The sequence below is a fragment of the Pseudorca crassidens genome, chromosome 20, assembly GCF_039906515.1.
Source record: "Pseudorca crassidens isolate mPseCra1 chromosome 20, mPseCra1.hap1, whole genome shotgun sequence".
NCBI lineage: Eukaryota > Metazoa > Chordata > Mammalia > Artiodactyla > Delphinidae > Pseudorca > Pseudorca crassidens.
The window spans coordinates 48,800,285-48,814,039 of record NC_090315.1 but is presented as its reverse complement, the minus strand read 5'-3'; the positions used below and the strand labels follow the sequence as shown (position 1 = coordinate 48,814,039).

General features: G+C 38.3%; 1 protein-coding gene across 1 annotated transcript in view; it reads right to left on the bottom strand.

Annotated features, from left to right (window-relative positions):
- HYDIN (HYDIN axonemal central pair apparatus protein) overlaps nt 1-13,755 on the bottom strand; it is a 433,808-nt gene that overhangs the window by 224,429 nt on the left and 195,624 nt on the right. The window contains exons 13-14 of the mRNA XM_067720656.1: nt 11,243-11,466; nt 6,462-6,529 (exon numbers count right to left, since the gene is read on the bottom strand). Coding sequence (XP_067576757.1) covers nt 6,462-6,529; nt 11,243-11,466 — 292 coding nt within the window. The remainder of the gene's footprint in view (nt 1-6,461; nt 6,530-11,242; nt 11,467-13,755) is intronic.

The following is a 13,755-nucleotide window of genomic DNA, read 5'->3' as shown; positions in this document are numbered from 1 at the left end:
ATGTTGAACACTACTGTGATAAAACACAATTGGTCTCCTGGAGTAATTATTGCAGTACTGCTGGGGATATTTTGAACTGATCTACTTCACCCCATGTCTGAGCTTTTGTCTACACATTAGGACTGTTGGAAGAAACACATTCATGTCTCCTTTGTGATTCTGCACCTGCCAATCTACTTGGAAGAGATCTTTTATGGAAAAAGAACTGTCTGATTAAGGGCACTTGAAAGATTATTCTTGGAAATTCCAGAGGTATTTCTAGAAAGTCAGTTTCACAATCACGTGATCGCTACATTTGACTTTTCTGAACTTTCCCAACAATGACTCTTGTTTTACCTGACCATTTATGGGATAAATATTGTTCAAACATAGAGTGTATTATGGAAGTGGATCCTATAAAGATTCAGACAGGTCTTTCCAAACCATTGCCCAGACTACTTCCCTGAAGCTAGAAGTTTTTCTGAGAATAAAGCCAACTACAACCTCCTAACTAGAATAGTTCCTTGTACAACTACTTGTAATATCCCATATTGCTTATCCAGGAGCCTGAAGAAAAGGGATATTATTTTATTAAAGCCTGAAGGCTCATTAACACAAATGTTATTCCTAGGTTTCTGGTTGCACCAAATCTGAATTACTACCCTATCTGTAGTCCAACTGAATGCAAGTAATTTACAGCGTAGACCTCTATACTCCCTTCTTTAGCACCTAGTACATAAAAAAAAAACAAAAAACAAAAAACACGTATGTGCCTTTTCTTGGAATAATTAACAACATGCTTGGCCAGAATGCCTCAAAGATACAAAGAGACGCCTTCCTACCTCTCCTGGTACTTAAATAATGATTTAAAAGATGATAGTCTCATTGATTCTCATTCAATATGTGTATTGTCACCTGACCTGGAAAGCCCCTAAAAAGAAAGTAAACTTAAGGAAACTAGGGGCAAAAGATCACAAGGCTGCAAAGGAAAAATTCCATTTCTGACAAAAGGTGGTACATTATTTGGAACATTATCTCTCTACGAAGAATGGACCCCAGCTAAGATGAGTGTTAAACTGATACAGCAACACTCAAGACCAAAAATTAAATTACAATTAAACTGATTCAGCAATACTCAAGACCAAAAATTAAATTACAATTGATAAGACTTTTGGGGATTCACAGGCTCTTTTAGACAATGGATTCCTAATTTTTCTAGTAAAATAAAAATCTCCACAAAGCAAAGGGAAATGTGTTAGCAGAGCATTGTGCAAAACAGATGGTACTTTTGTAGCTGTCTACAGAAATAATTCACAATATGGGAGATCAATAAGCACAATTTTCACAATCTATTCTGAACATAAAAAATTCAGACTTAGAAAACAAACATTACCTAAAATTGGGATCCTCTGTTCGTGTCAATGGTCTCTGGCACACCAACTATGACGTGCCCCAAAGAATGAGCTGGTCTTTGACAAAAATCTTATACCACAGGTCCCATCATAAAAGAGATGAGATAATTTCTGAATAAGAGTTGATAGCAAAATTTCTCCTCTGTAACTGGGGATGTGGCTGGCTTCCGCCTTACATTCTGCTATCATATTCCAGGAAAACTGTGCAGTGAGTTGTGGGTCTAAATCATACTCCAAAGAACCTTTCAAATACAGATGGGCTGTGCCGAAATTATACAGTTAAAATATGTTGTTGTAATTGTAAATTCTTGATACGGATTTGAGCCTTCCTATACAGAAAGGCCGCTGCCATAAATGTGACTAAGACATTGTACTCTATAACTTTCCCACCTAGGGAATACCAGCCTTACATAGAAGAGTTATAAAGAATCTTACGGTGCGTCAACCATGTGATAAAAAAATTCACAATTACAATCCTTGGGAAATGTAGAACACAAAAATAGTATTTTTGATCTTAAACTGGCCAAGTTCTCTGAGGCTCTTGGAGTTCTTTGGTGAAGAGTTTTACCTTTGGTTCTAATGTCTTATCAGACCAGGTTAGCTCCCTCTACAACTCAGACTATTCACCCTAGGAAATAATAATTAGGGATTACAAGTCTTTTATCAATCTGAATCAAGCTTGCTTAATACAGACATAACTAAACATTATCAAGAACCAGCTCATCTATAAGTTCAAGAAATCTTCCCCAAAAACTCACCCTCAGAAACTCTCCCTCTTTCAACCTCAAAAATCAAAAAATATATATCAATAGTCTTCTTTAGAGCCTTCTAACAACTGACCCTGCAGTTAATTAAGAGGTGAGCCTGGGCTTCCCTGGTGGCACAGTGGTTGAGAGTCCACCTGCCAATGCAGGGGACATGGGTTCGTGCCCCGGTCTGGGAGGATCCCACATGCCGCGGAGCGGCTGGGCCCGTGAGCCACAGCCGCTAAGCCTGCGCGTCCGGAGCCTGTGCTCCGCAACGGGAGAGGCCACAACAGTAAGAGGCCCACGTATGGCAAAAAAAAAAAAAAAAAAAAGAGGTGAGCTTTTGGGTAAAAAGACACCCAAAGAAACTGAATTACTTGCTGAAGACGTAGAAAATGACTCTTACTGGAGATCTTAAATGGAAGTTTGCTAAAAAAAAAAAAAAACTGCCAGAAATTGATGACCTTCAGCAACAGATTGCTATTCCAAGCTCCTCAGAACAAGCAGACTCTACATGAAATAGAAAGACTCTGCTCAAGTGTGATGGAACAAGATTTTGCTACATACCGGGCATTACTGATTCTCATACTTTTCCTTGTATACTTTCCTTCTTTATCATTCTGCCATATTATTCTCTATTTACTTTCATAAAGTCATAACAACTCTGATATCCCCTATTGTGTCTCCCTTACTGTTAATGATAACTTATTCGGGTCTAGGCTTTGCCCATGCCTACTATAATATCTTCTGCCAACCCTTCTATGAACTTTCTATGATCATGACAATTAAGCTTTGGCCCTGACTCTCCACTTTACACTCTCCTAAAGTCAATTTAAATACTTCCCCTTGAGTAAAATACTGCTAGTTCATACCTGGCCATGGAAGAGACAACTATCATGTATATTTTTTGATGCTTATATTTATTTATCCCAACAACTCTAACCTCAAACTCTAACTTCTCTGTCCAAATTATCCAATGGTCAAGTTCACTGAAAGCCTGGAGCCTTCCAAATTCCTTATTCTCATTCAGCAAATTCTTGTGCCTCCTGAAAAATAGTGACTTTGCAGATACTTATCCGGCCCATTTTGGTCTATCACCTGGCATAATACCAGTTATGACTTGGTCCGTTTTATTCTTTGACCAATCTGAGGAGTTATCAAAGCCTCAGTGTTCCTTCAGGGACAATCACCACCCAAATTCTGTAATTTAACTCTCTCATGATACTGTAGCTTCAGTCACACTAATTAATTATTAGACAGGTCATCCAACAGCCATTCACAGCCATACTTTAAATATTTTAGATGCCAACCAACAGTACTATTACCTCTCACCTACTTTATGGTATTTATAATATCCTAACATCATTGATCCCCACAGACCCTGATGCCAGATCTAGATCTTCATCTCTAAGCAAGTAAATGCCATGTCTCCAACACTAGCCTGTAACAGATGCCTCTTCAGGAATGGGCCTTCTTGCCAATATGGGGACAATACTACCAACTTTAGTTAGCTTAACCTACTCCCCAGCTCTACAACAGTCTCTGAAGACCTCGTTTAACTCCACACAATATATCTATCATCCTGAAATAACTAAAAAAGTCCTCCAGTTTCTGGCTGACTCCTGTAACAGTTGATTTCTCTTTTGAATCTGGAACTAACTATATACACTTCTTAGAGTATAGTTTCAAATAAATAACTCTCCTAAGAACCATGTTTCTTTGTGATAGGAGGCCAATCTACCTGGAGAAATAAGTGATACTTTGTGTTGGAGTCATGAGGACTTTAGTTCCAACTCTGGAATTTGAAAATATACCATAAGACAATTTTGAAAGATTATTACAAAACTGCCCCTAACTTTGGCCATTATAGTGAAGAATCCAGAAGCGCAGCAAAGTAGCTTGAATTTACTGAACGAGGTGTTTTGAAAACCTTAGATTTCCTATTGGCAAGAAAAAGGGTATGTTTTTAACATTTCCTGTCATAATGCAGGGAAGATTAAGGAATCCACAACCAAACTAAAAGAAAAGGCAACTTGGGTTTTGAAGGTGGACTCAGGAGGGTAAGTTCTCATATCTCAGACTTGGGAAATCTTGGGTCATGGCTCTGTAGTGTCTTCTAGCCTCTTATGTCATAAGAGTCTAGCTGCTGTATCATCAAATAGTTCAGTAAGATATTATACAAAAGGAAAATAAACTATTTCTAATTTTCACCTAAGCTAGTTACCAAAACTTCTAGTTTTACCAACTATGAGGAACAGCTGTTGATTATTATCTCTATAGCGAAAGAAAACTATGAATAAATTACCCAGTGATGGCCCTTCCTGTATCCTTAGGGATAAGAGAGGACCAAATGGAAGACTGTTACTGGAAAAACCTAACTAGCCTTGGAGCATGCATACATGGTTTTACCCATTGTGTGACCAAGAGCTTGCCAATATCAAATACAGCATTTTGAGTAAATCAGTGGCATCTTGGGGATATACATTTGCCATATTCCATGGAAATGTACTATTAGGGGCTTTGATGTTTTAAAATGTTTGGATTTTAGATAAAAGCATTTCAGATATTCACGGGGTTCGATAATTGGCTTATCATTGGCACAGTATTTACATTAACATGTCAGAGCTCAGCAATAGGGCACATTCTAGACAATAAGTCAGTGGAGATTTCTTGGAGTAACTGATTTGAGGTGCTTACTTTGACTTGTTTTTTCCCTCCAGGGCATACGACATAGGGCACATCTTCCAAATGTACTTGGACTGGACTTTGTGTTTAAATGCCTGTGGAAGGGTATGCTGCTGTGGGCACCAGTTGCTCAGAGCTCTCCATGGACTCAGTTTGAAGTGCTTGGAGTACACTGCATAGGTCTTTGGGTACACAAACTCCCCTCTTATTGTGCATCAGTCACAGTTACCCTTAAGTTGTAGGTCACTTTCATTTTCCTTCAAAAGAGTCTATCATTCAAATATGCCCTACAAATCTGTAACATCTCTCCAGCCATTTTCACATTCTATATGAACAGACATTCAACTTCATTTATATAGATTTTCCTGTGGTATGTGCCTTACCCAATATAATGTAGATCAGGGTGGGAGCATTGTATAAATAAATATATTCTGAGTTTTAGAAACTTTCATAACACCCAAATGTTAAAGCAACTGATAAAGGCATTATGAATCAGCTTTTTCTAAAGAACTATTTTTCCCCAAGTTAGACAGGCCTACTTGAAATGAAGCAAGAGAACTGAAAGTTAAAATGGGAAACAATAGAACAAAATGGAAAGAATTATGGAATAAAGATTTAGACTAGGGTTTCTCAATTTTTTAAAGTCATCACCTCCTAAAAAGAACCGCTGTGATAAATGAATTTTATATCAAGTCAAATCAGTTAATTAAATATGATTTAAATTAGACAATTTCTACCTAACAAGAGAAATTAAATACTGAGGAATAAGATTCTGTTGGGCAGGGTGGAACTTTGAAGGAACACAAACCATTGTTATATCTAAGTTTTTTCAACACCCAAGAGCCAATTTTTGCCTCTCTGGGGGCAACTCTCAACACCCAAGTTGCCAGTATATGATTTAGACAGATCTCAATTGAAATACTAATTCTGCCACTGCTGTGTGACCTTTGGGAGTTATTTAACTGTTCCAATGCTCAGTTCGTCCAGCTCTAAAATGGGGACCTTAAAGAGTGCCTTCTCCTAGGATTGCTAAAATGTTTAAATGTAGTACCGCATGTAATTACTTAGCAGTAATTGGACTACAAGAAAGAATCATTTAATGGGTAATTTTGCTGCCACTGTTGTTATTATCATTTTTATTATTGGGGAAGTTTAGATGGGAGAAAATGACTCAGGGAAGCAACTGAGTAAAAAGACTATACAAACATATAGAAGAGTCATCAATTTGCAGTGATAAAACACCTGAATTAAACCACCACCGAGCTCACAGGTATACTGAGAGCATCTCTGTGGAAAGGTTGCTGTGTAGCCAAAGTGGCAAACCAGAATCTGCATATAAATAGAATGTTCAGAATGTTAAGACAGTGGAATAAAGTATAAAGCTTTCTGTTGTTCCACTGCAGGAAGAGGGGGGACAGCCATGGCCTGACAACTACTAGTATCCAGGAGACACGGCTATAACATTCACCTATAAACTAGGAAACAGCACCAAAATTCTGCAGAGGAAGAACAATTCTAGACCCTCTTAGCTATTACCCACACAAAATGGTAAGAGACGTTCTTTGTAAACTTTCCTCCTTCCATGTGGAGGGAAAAGTAATTCTTCTCAATTTCTAATTTAAAATGGAAAAGTACTCACCAAAGGAAACATCACCAAAATGCAGAGCAGGAACATTAAAATGGAAGGTAGGTCCAATGACACAGCCTCTGAAAGTAGGAATACAAGTTCAGGGAGTGGAAAGAGAAGCCAGTGAATTCAAGGTAACAATCAAGAAGTGGGTAGAGGTAAGTACTGAAAACCATAATTTAGCATTAACTCAATTACAGCATCATCTAGGACTTAAGGAAACTGTGAGATAATGGTCTATCCCAATGGTTCTGAAAATTCCTTTTCCACTCTCAAACCTTTGGGTTTTAGCAAACGACGCTACGGTTAACTTACCACCATACTGCTATCAATGATGAGGCAGAGCAGACACATCACTGAACTAATGGCACAAAATGTTAATGTGGATGAGACACATATCATGAAAATTTATTAACTCAGGCAAGAAAAAATTATAGGTCTAATCATATGATAGACATCAAAGACTATCAATGATACCAGTATTCCTTGGCCCACACTTTTATAAAACTGTTTTAATCCAGTTCCTACCACCAACTAGCTGTGATCTTGGCCAATCACTTTACCTCTGTAGGCCTCAGTTTCTTTTCCTAACGTACAAAAGAGAAGACTGGAACAGGTGGCCTTTAAAGACTCTTTAACTGTTGTTTTGTTTCCCTCTCATACAAGGCTCATGATCTTGGAGTGACACTCTAGCTTAAAATAAACAATGGGGAGATTCTACAGCTTCTAACTGACTTCAGTTGTGGTAGATAGCATAATGGTCCCCAAAGATGTCTATGTGCTAATCCCCGCAATCTGTGAATATATTAGGTTACATGGCAAAGGGTAATTAAGGTGGCAGAAGGAATTAAGTTTGCTAATTAACTGATCTTAAGATAAGGGGATTAGCCTGAATTATCCAGGTGGGCTCAATGTAATCACAAAGGTCTTTAAAATTAGAACACAGGGACAGAAGAGGAGGTAGGAGTGAGGCAATGTGAGAAGGACTCAACCAGCCTTTGCTGGCTTTGAACATAGAGGAGGCAGACCATGAGCCAAAGACCGTGGGCAGCTTCAAGAAGCTGAACAAGGTTAGGAGATGAATTCTCCCCTAGAGCTTCCAGAAAGAAAGACAGCCCTGGCCAACACCTTGATTTTAGCGCAGTAAGACCTGTGTTGGACTTTAGATCTATAGAACTGTAAAATAATAAATCTGTATTGTTTTAAGCTACTATGTTTGTGGTAATTTATTAAGCAGCAATAGAAAACCAATATATCAGATATTAGTTTATTCTTGTCTTTCTTCGTGGTCCATGTCCCTAAAATCTCTAGACCAAAGGTAAGAACTGAAATAATTCCCCATCTATGTGCCAAGCTTTTAAAAGTTATAGACACACAAATACCAGAAACCTCACTAAGCATGAGTCTCCTAATTCACCCAGACCCTGATGTTGGTGATGTAGGTGTGTCACACCATGCTGAACGCACTTGGTGCGCTAGTGATACTTCGGGCTGCTAGAGATCTGATGATAATGTGGTGAGAGGCTGTTGAAAGCCTGGGAGGAGAGATGACAACAAAGAATCAATGCAGCAAGTTTCAATTCTAAAAGCCTTTCCCAGGACCATCTATTCTATTTCATGCTAATGATCCAAAGTGGTTTCAAAAGGAGCAGCTGGTACCTAGCAAGGAATTAGGATCCAGCTGAGATAAGTCAAAGGAGCCTACAGATTAGATACTTGGCTTGTAAAAGAAGTTTGGGCCGGGCCAAAGTAACAAATAGATCAAAAGTGTCTGATATGCACAAAAGCCTACAGAAATAAGAAAGATCACAACACTGCACAAAGCAGTCATTTAATCAGTGTAGAAGTAGAAAAAAAACTAGAGTTAAATCACATTTGTTCAAAGGCACATGTAACTAGGGGAACTGCAGCTGAATACCAACCGGGCTTAGATACTGTCATATTCATTCAAACAGGGATCCTGAACATTAGGATAGTCTCTGCCAAGACGGTGGGTGCCCTCCATCAAAGCAATGGTCTGTTAAAATTAGAATTTTAAAGACTAAGAGAGTGACTGAATTATGATGTTATGTGAAACGGGTTGAATGCGAAATATACTACAGTTAAACTGTATAAAGTCACATATGTAAAAATAGGAGGGAACAAAACTGTTCATGGGTAATTTTAAAAATCACATTAACTTTACAGTGCTGTTTATCCAACCACTTAAAATACGGTGTCATGCAGCTGGAGAAATCAATAGAAACAGCAACTGTTCTGATCTTTCAAGGCATACTGGCCAAAATTATGTGGTACTAAGGAAAGAAGATTACCCAACAATAAAAGAATAAGAAACATAATTACAGAATCCACAATATTAACTTTATAGAGATTTCTTGGACCATAAGGCTCAAGAAAGAGTTCCTGGCAAAGTCGTAAGTAAAATCAGTATTACTGTGTGGAGCTGGAAATAAATAATAAATTATACATGTATTTCACCCTTTATCATTAGACATTTATTTGTGACACTAGATATTTGCCAAGTTTTCAAAATTACTGTTTGTGGTTTGAAGCGCTAGAACACTTTGGACAAATGCAATTTAGACAAGAATATTTCTCTTAGCAATTTGTGATTAGTTTTAGGATGAACATAAGCATTCTCTCCACAGTCAGACTTTCCTTTCCTTTGAAAGAAACAAGGAATGAACATCCAAAATAAGAAAGTGGCATGGGAGTGGTGTGAATGGTAAGGTGCAGAGGATAAAACAAGAGACTTAACCTCCACAGAGCACCTGGAGTATTAACTAGTCCAAGTTTACTTGTAAGTTCCTAGGAGATTCCTAATCCCTATTATTCACAGTGGAAAAACCAAGTAGACCCTAACCTATTCAGACATTGCTAGTGACATGCATTACTAGTTTGGGATCTTCAGGAGAAGAGATCAGAGGTTTAAAAAATTCACCCATGAAATGAATGAATTACAGGCTCCTGGAAATTAAAAAAAATAACAGCCTCATTGAAATATAATTCACATGCTATACAATTCACCCATTTAAAGTGTATAAGTCAATGGCTTTTGTATAGTATTCACATATATGTGCAACCACCACCTGGGTTAACTTTAGAACATTCCCGTCACCTCAAAAAGAAACCCCATACCCTTTAACTATCACTCTCTATCTCCCACCTCCACCCCTGGCCCTAAGCAACCACTAATCTACTTCCTATCCATATACAGATTTACTCTCTCTGGACGTTTCACATAAATGGAATCATACAATATATGGTCTTTTGTGACTGGCTTCTTTCACTTGTCATTGCATTTTCAAGGTTCATTCATTGTACCATGTTGTAGCATGTACATCCTTTCTTTCTTTTTTCATTCCTTTTTATGGTCTTAATAACATTCCATTGTGTGGAAAGACCACATTTTGTTTATCCATTCATCAGTTGGTAGACACTTGCATTTTTTGGCTACTATGAATAATGCTGTAATAAACATTCGTGTACAAGTTTTTGTATGGATTTATATTTTCACTTTTCTTGGGTATGTATCTGGGAGTGGAATTGCTGGGTCATATGGTAACTCAACGTTTACTTGAGAAAACCTGTCAGACTGTTTTCCAAAGTGGCTGTACATTTTACATTCCCATCATCAGTGTATGAAGGTTCTGATTTCTCTACGTTCTCCCCATCACTTATTTTCCATTTTTTAAATTATAGCCACCCACGTGGGTGTGAAGTGGAAGTTGTATCTCATTATGGTTTTGATTTGCACCTCCCTGATGATTAATGATGTTGAGAGTCTTTTCATGTTATTAATCATTTGTATATCTTCTTTAGAGAAATGTCTGCTCAGATGGTTTGTTCAATTTTTGATTGGTTGCCTTTTTATTACTGAGTGTAAATGTTCTCTATATGTCTTAGATATAAGTCCCTTTTCAGATATATGATTTACAAATACTTTCTCCCATATTGTGGTTTGTTTTTTCATTCTTAATAGTATCCCTTAAGGCACAAAATTTTTAAATTTTGATGAAGTCTAATTTATTTATTTTTTCTTTGATTGCTTATACTTAGGTGTCATCTTTAAAAAACCTTTGCCTAATCCCAGGTCATGCATATTTGCACTTATGTTTTATTTAAACAGTTGTACAGTTTTAGTTGTTACATTTGGGTCTTTGGCCCATATTATGTTAATTTTGTATATGGTCTGAGGTTTGGGGGGGTCCAACTTTTATCCTTTTGCATGTGGATATCCAGTTGTTCCAGCAACATCGGTTGAAAAAACTTTTCAATTTTATCCAGGTGTTAACAACCTACTTTCCCTAAACATACTAAAACAGAGAGTAAGTAGAAACTAATATAGTGTTTAAGTTCTTATTTTATAAGGTTAGAGCTTACAGAAAAACTAGATTCCAAAATACCATCTGCATCCATACTACAGTAATAAGTTAAACATGTTCACTAGAGAAACACTGGTGGAAATTTAAAACACCCCAGTATGTTGATGTGGTCATATCAACAAAGACAGTTATGGACATTCAAGACATGATCTAGTTTTGGTTTTTTAAAGTAAGTTTATGAAAGGATTTTATTTTTACATTTTACTTCTGTGCCTGGATTTTAAAAAGTAAACAGTAGGGAATCAAATTGTTGCTACTTTCAGGCAGGTATCAATATTGTTAACAAAAGAATAAATATTTTGGCAACCTAGTAATTCTCCATTAATGTGTAAAGTGCTCTAGTTTTGAAGTTTAAGAAAGCATTAGGTAAAAACTTCAGTTTCCACATTACCTGTAGAAGTAACTTACATAATGGTCAATTTCACAGGCTCTGGTGATCCATTGACATTGACCAGGAACTCTTCTTCAAAGTGTCCCAGGATGGGAGAACTGAAGGATATCTGGACAGCCTGGACTCCACTTGGTTCGATGATGCCTTCCTTGGGACTGAAAACAAAGCAGGTCCCCACAGCCGAAGTTGGAGGGATCATGTTGAAGAGGGCATCAATGCTGCCTTTGTTGGATAGTACTGCCTATATCAAAAAGACAAGAATGAAAAGGTAGGCAACGGGCCTCTGATTTATTTTCATATAAGCACCAACACAGAAACAGCTGCAGGAAGTAGAACCACAGAAAAACTCCAGGGGAAAAATAATCAGTCTTCTGTCTTGAATGTTTGAAGACAGGAATCCCAAGCCAGAAAGTAATTTTGTGTTTTTTAATCTCCTCTTTAAAATAGAGTTAGTCATATGCATTATATTCATGCTATAAAGATTGATCATAATCACATCTATTGAAGAAGACCCTTAAAAGACCTTTGTTTTTGATTCTATCTCTGAAGTAACCAAGGGAAGGTAGGTCTTTCTCTTATACACATGAGAAGGCTGGGATTAAGTGACATGCTGAAAAATAAAAAGCAAGCTACAATAGAGGATCAAGAAATATCTAAGCCTATGTTTATAACGTAGCTTGAAGAATGTAGAATAAGCTATTATTGTGGATTCCGGATTGCAAGGATTCTCTTTGTTGTACCATCAGATTTCATCCTATTGTGATATTTTCATCTCAAACTGTAATGGATGGATAACTGTTTTGGGATGCTTATGTAAGCCACTGATTTACTACAGAAAAGTTTTTTGTTCATTTGTCTGGTTTCGGGTTTTTGTTTTTATTTTTTGGCTGCGCAGTGCTGTGTGAGGCATCTTAATTCCCCGACCAGGGATGGAACCCGTGTCCCCTCAATAGTGGAAGCATGGAGTCTTAACCACTGGACTGCCAGGGAAGTCCCATACAGAAAAGTTTTATTCCTATATACTAATGTTCTGGAACCAAGTCATTGCCCATATTTGATTGCACACGAGGTGTGTGTACAAAGCTCATGCCTGGCATTCAGAGGCCTCCACAGCTGGCTCCGTCTACCACTCCCACTGTCACTTTCCACAAGTCTGTCCATGAACTTGTACTAGAGCCACACAGTCCTATTCCTCGGCTTCTAAAATACAATCTCTATTCCTTGCCAATGCTTATACCTGAATGGGTGAACAGTCATTCTCTCTACTTAGAAAGTACCTTCAACCTACATCAAGGCACTGGAGGAAAAAAAGAGGAGATGATGAAGAAAGATTCAGAAAAGTATGGGGGGCATGGCAGGAACCGAGAAATCCAAGAGAGAACTTTCAAAAGGGGTTGAATGGGGATAGAGGTTAAGGAGAATAAGCTTTGAGAAAATTCTATAGATTTTAAATTTTTAATTAGAGGCCATCCCTGCCCTTGAAGAAGAAAGTAATTTCAATAGAGTGTGACTGTAGAATCCGGAGTACAAATGTTTAGGGAGTGAGTAGGTGCAGAGGAAATAGTGGCTGACTATTCTAGATTCCTGTTTTGAGAAGATTAGTAGTAAAAAAGAGAAAATGAGGGTGGCAAAGCTGCAGGAAGGTATGGTAGGTGAGACCTAGTCTATTTATACTATTAAATGAGATAATGCACACTTAAGGCCCAGCCTACATGTTTGTTTTTGTAATAAGAAAAGGGGACTGGGTAACCAAGGTAATAGGGTCTGGGTGGATGTAGGGGGTCCACTAGATCAGGGTGCCTCCTCAGGAGCAGAGAAGAAGGAATCAAGAGCATAAGCAGGATACAGTCAGGGGCTCTTGCAAAGGAAGACAACCACTCCTGCCAAGAGAAGATGGATGACGTACCAAAAGAGGTACATAACTAAGTGTTACTTGATATGTTGTTCATCTTTTTACATTTATTTCCCATCTCCCTCATCCTATGTTCCCTGGTCATAGGAGTTATGCTTCATCCTTTATTCCTCTTAAAAAGACCACGTAGAAAAGTGATTATGACCAGGGTCTCAGAAGCCAAATGCCTGGGTTCAAGTCCCAGCTATTCCACTGACTTGACTAGCTGTGTGACCTTGCAGAACCTGCTTGGCTTCTCTGTGCCCATTTTCCCATCTGTAAAATGTAAGTACTACTGAGAAACCAGGGAACCCGGGCAGCAGTCGTAGTTGCCGCCTGGGGCCAAGCACCACAGTGCATCTTGTTCGCCGTGTAGCTGACAGGGTCTTGGTGCTCCGGCTGGGTGTCAGGCCTGTGCCTCTAAGATGAGAGAGCCGAGTTCAGGACACTGGTCCACCAGAGACCTCCTGGCTCCACATAATATCAAACAGCAAAAGCTTTTACAGAGATCTCCATCTCAATGCTAAGACCCAGCTCCACTCAACGACCAGCAAGCTACAGTGCTCGACAACCTATGTCAAACAACTAGCAAGGCAGGAACACAACCCCACCCATTAGCAGAGAGGCTGCCTAAAATCA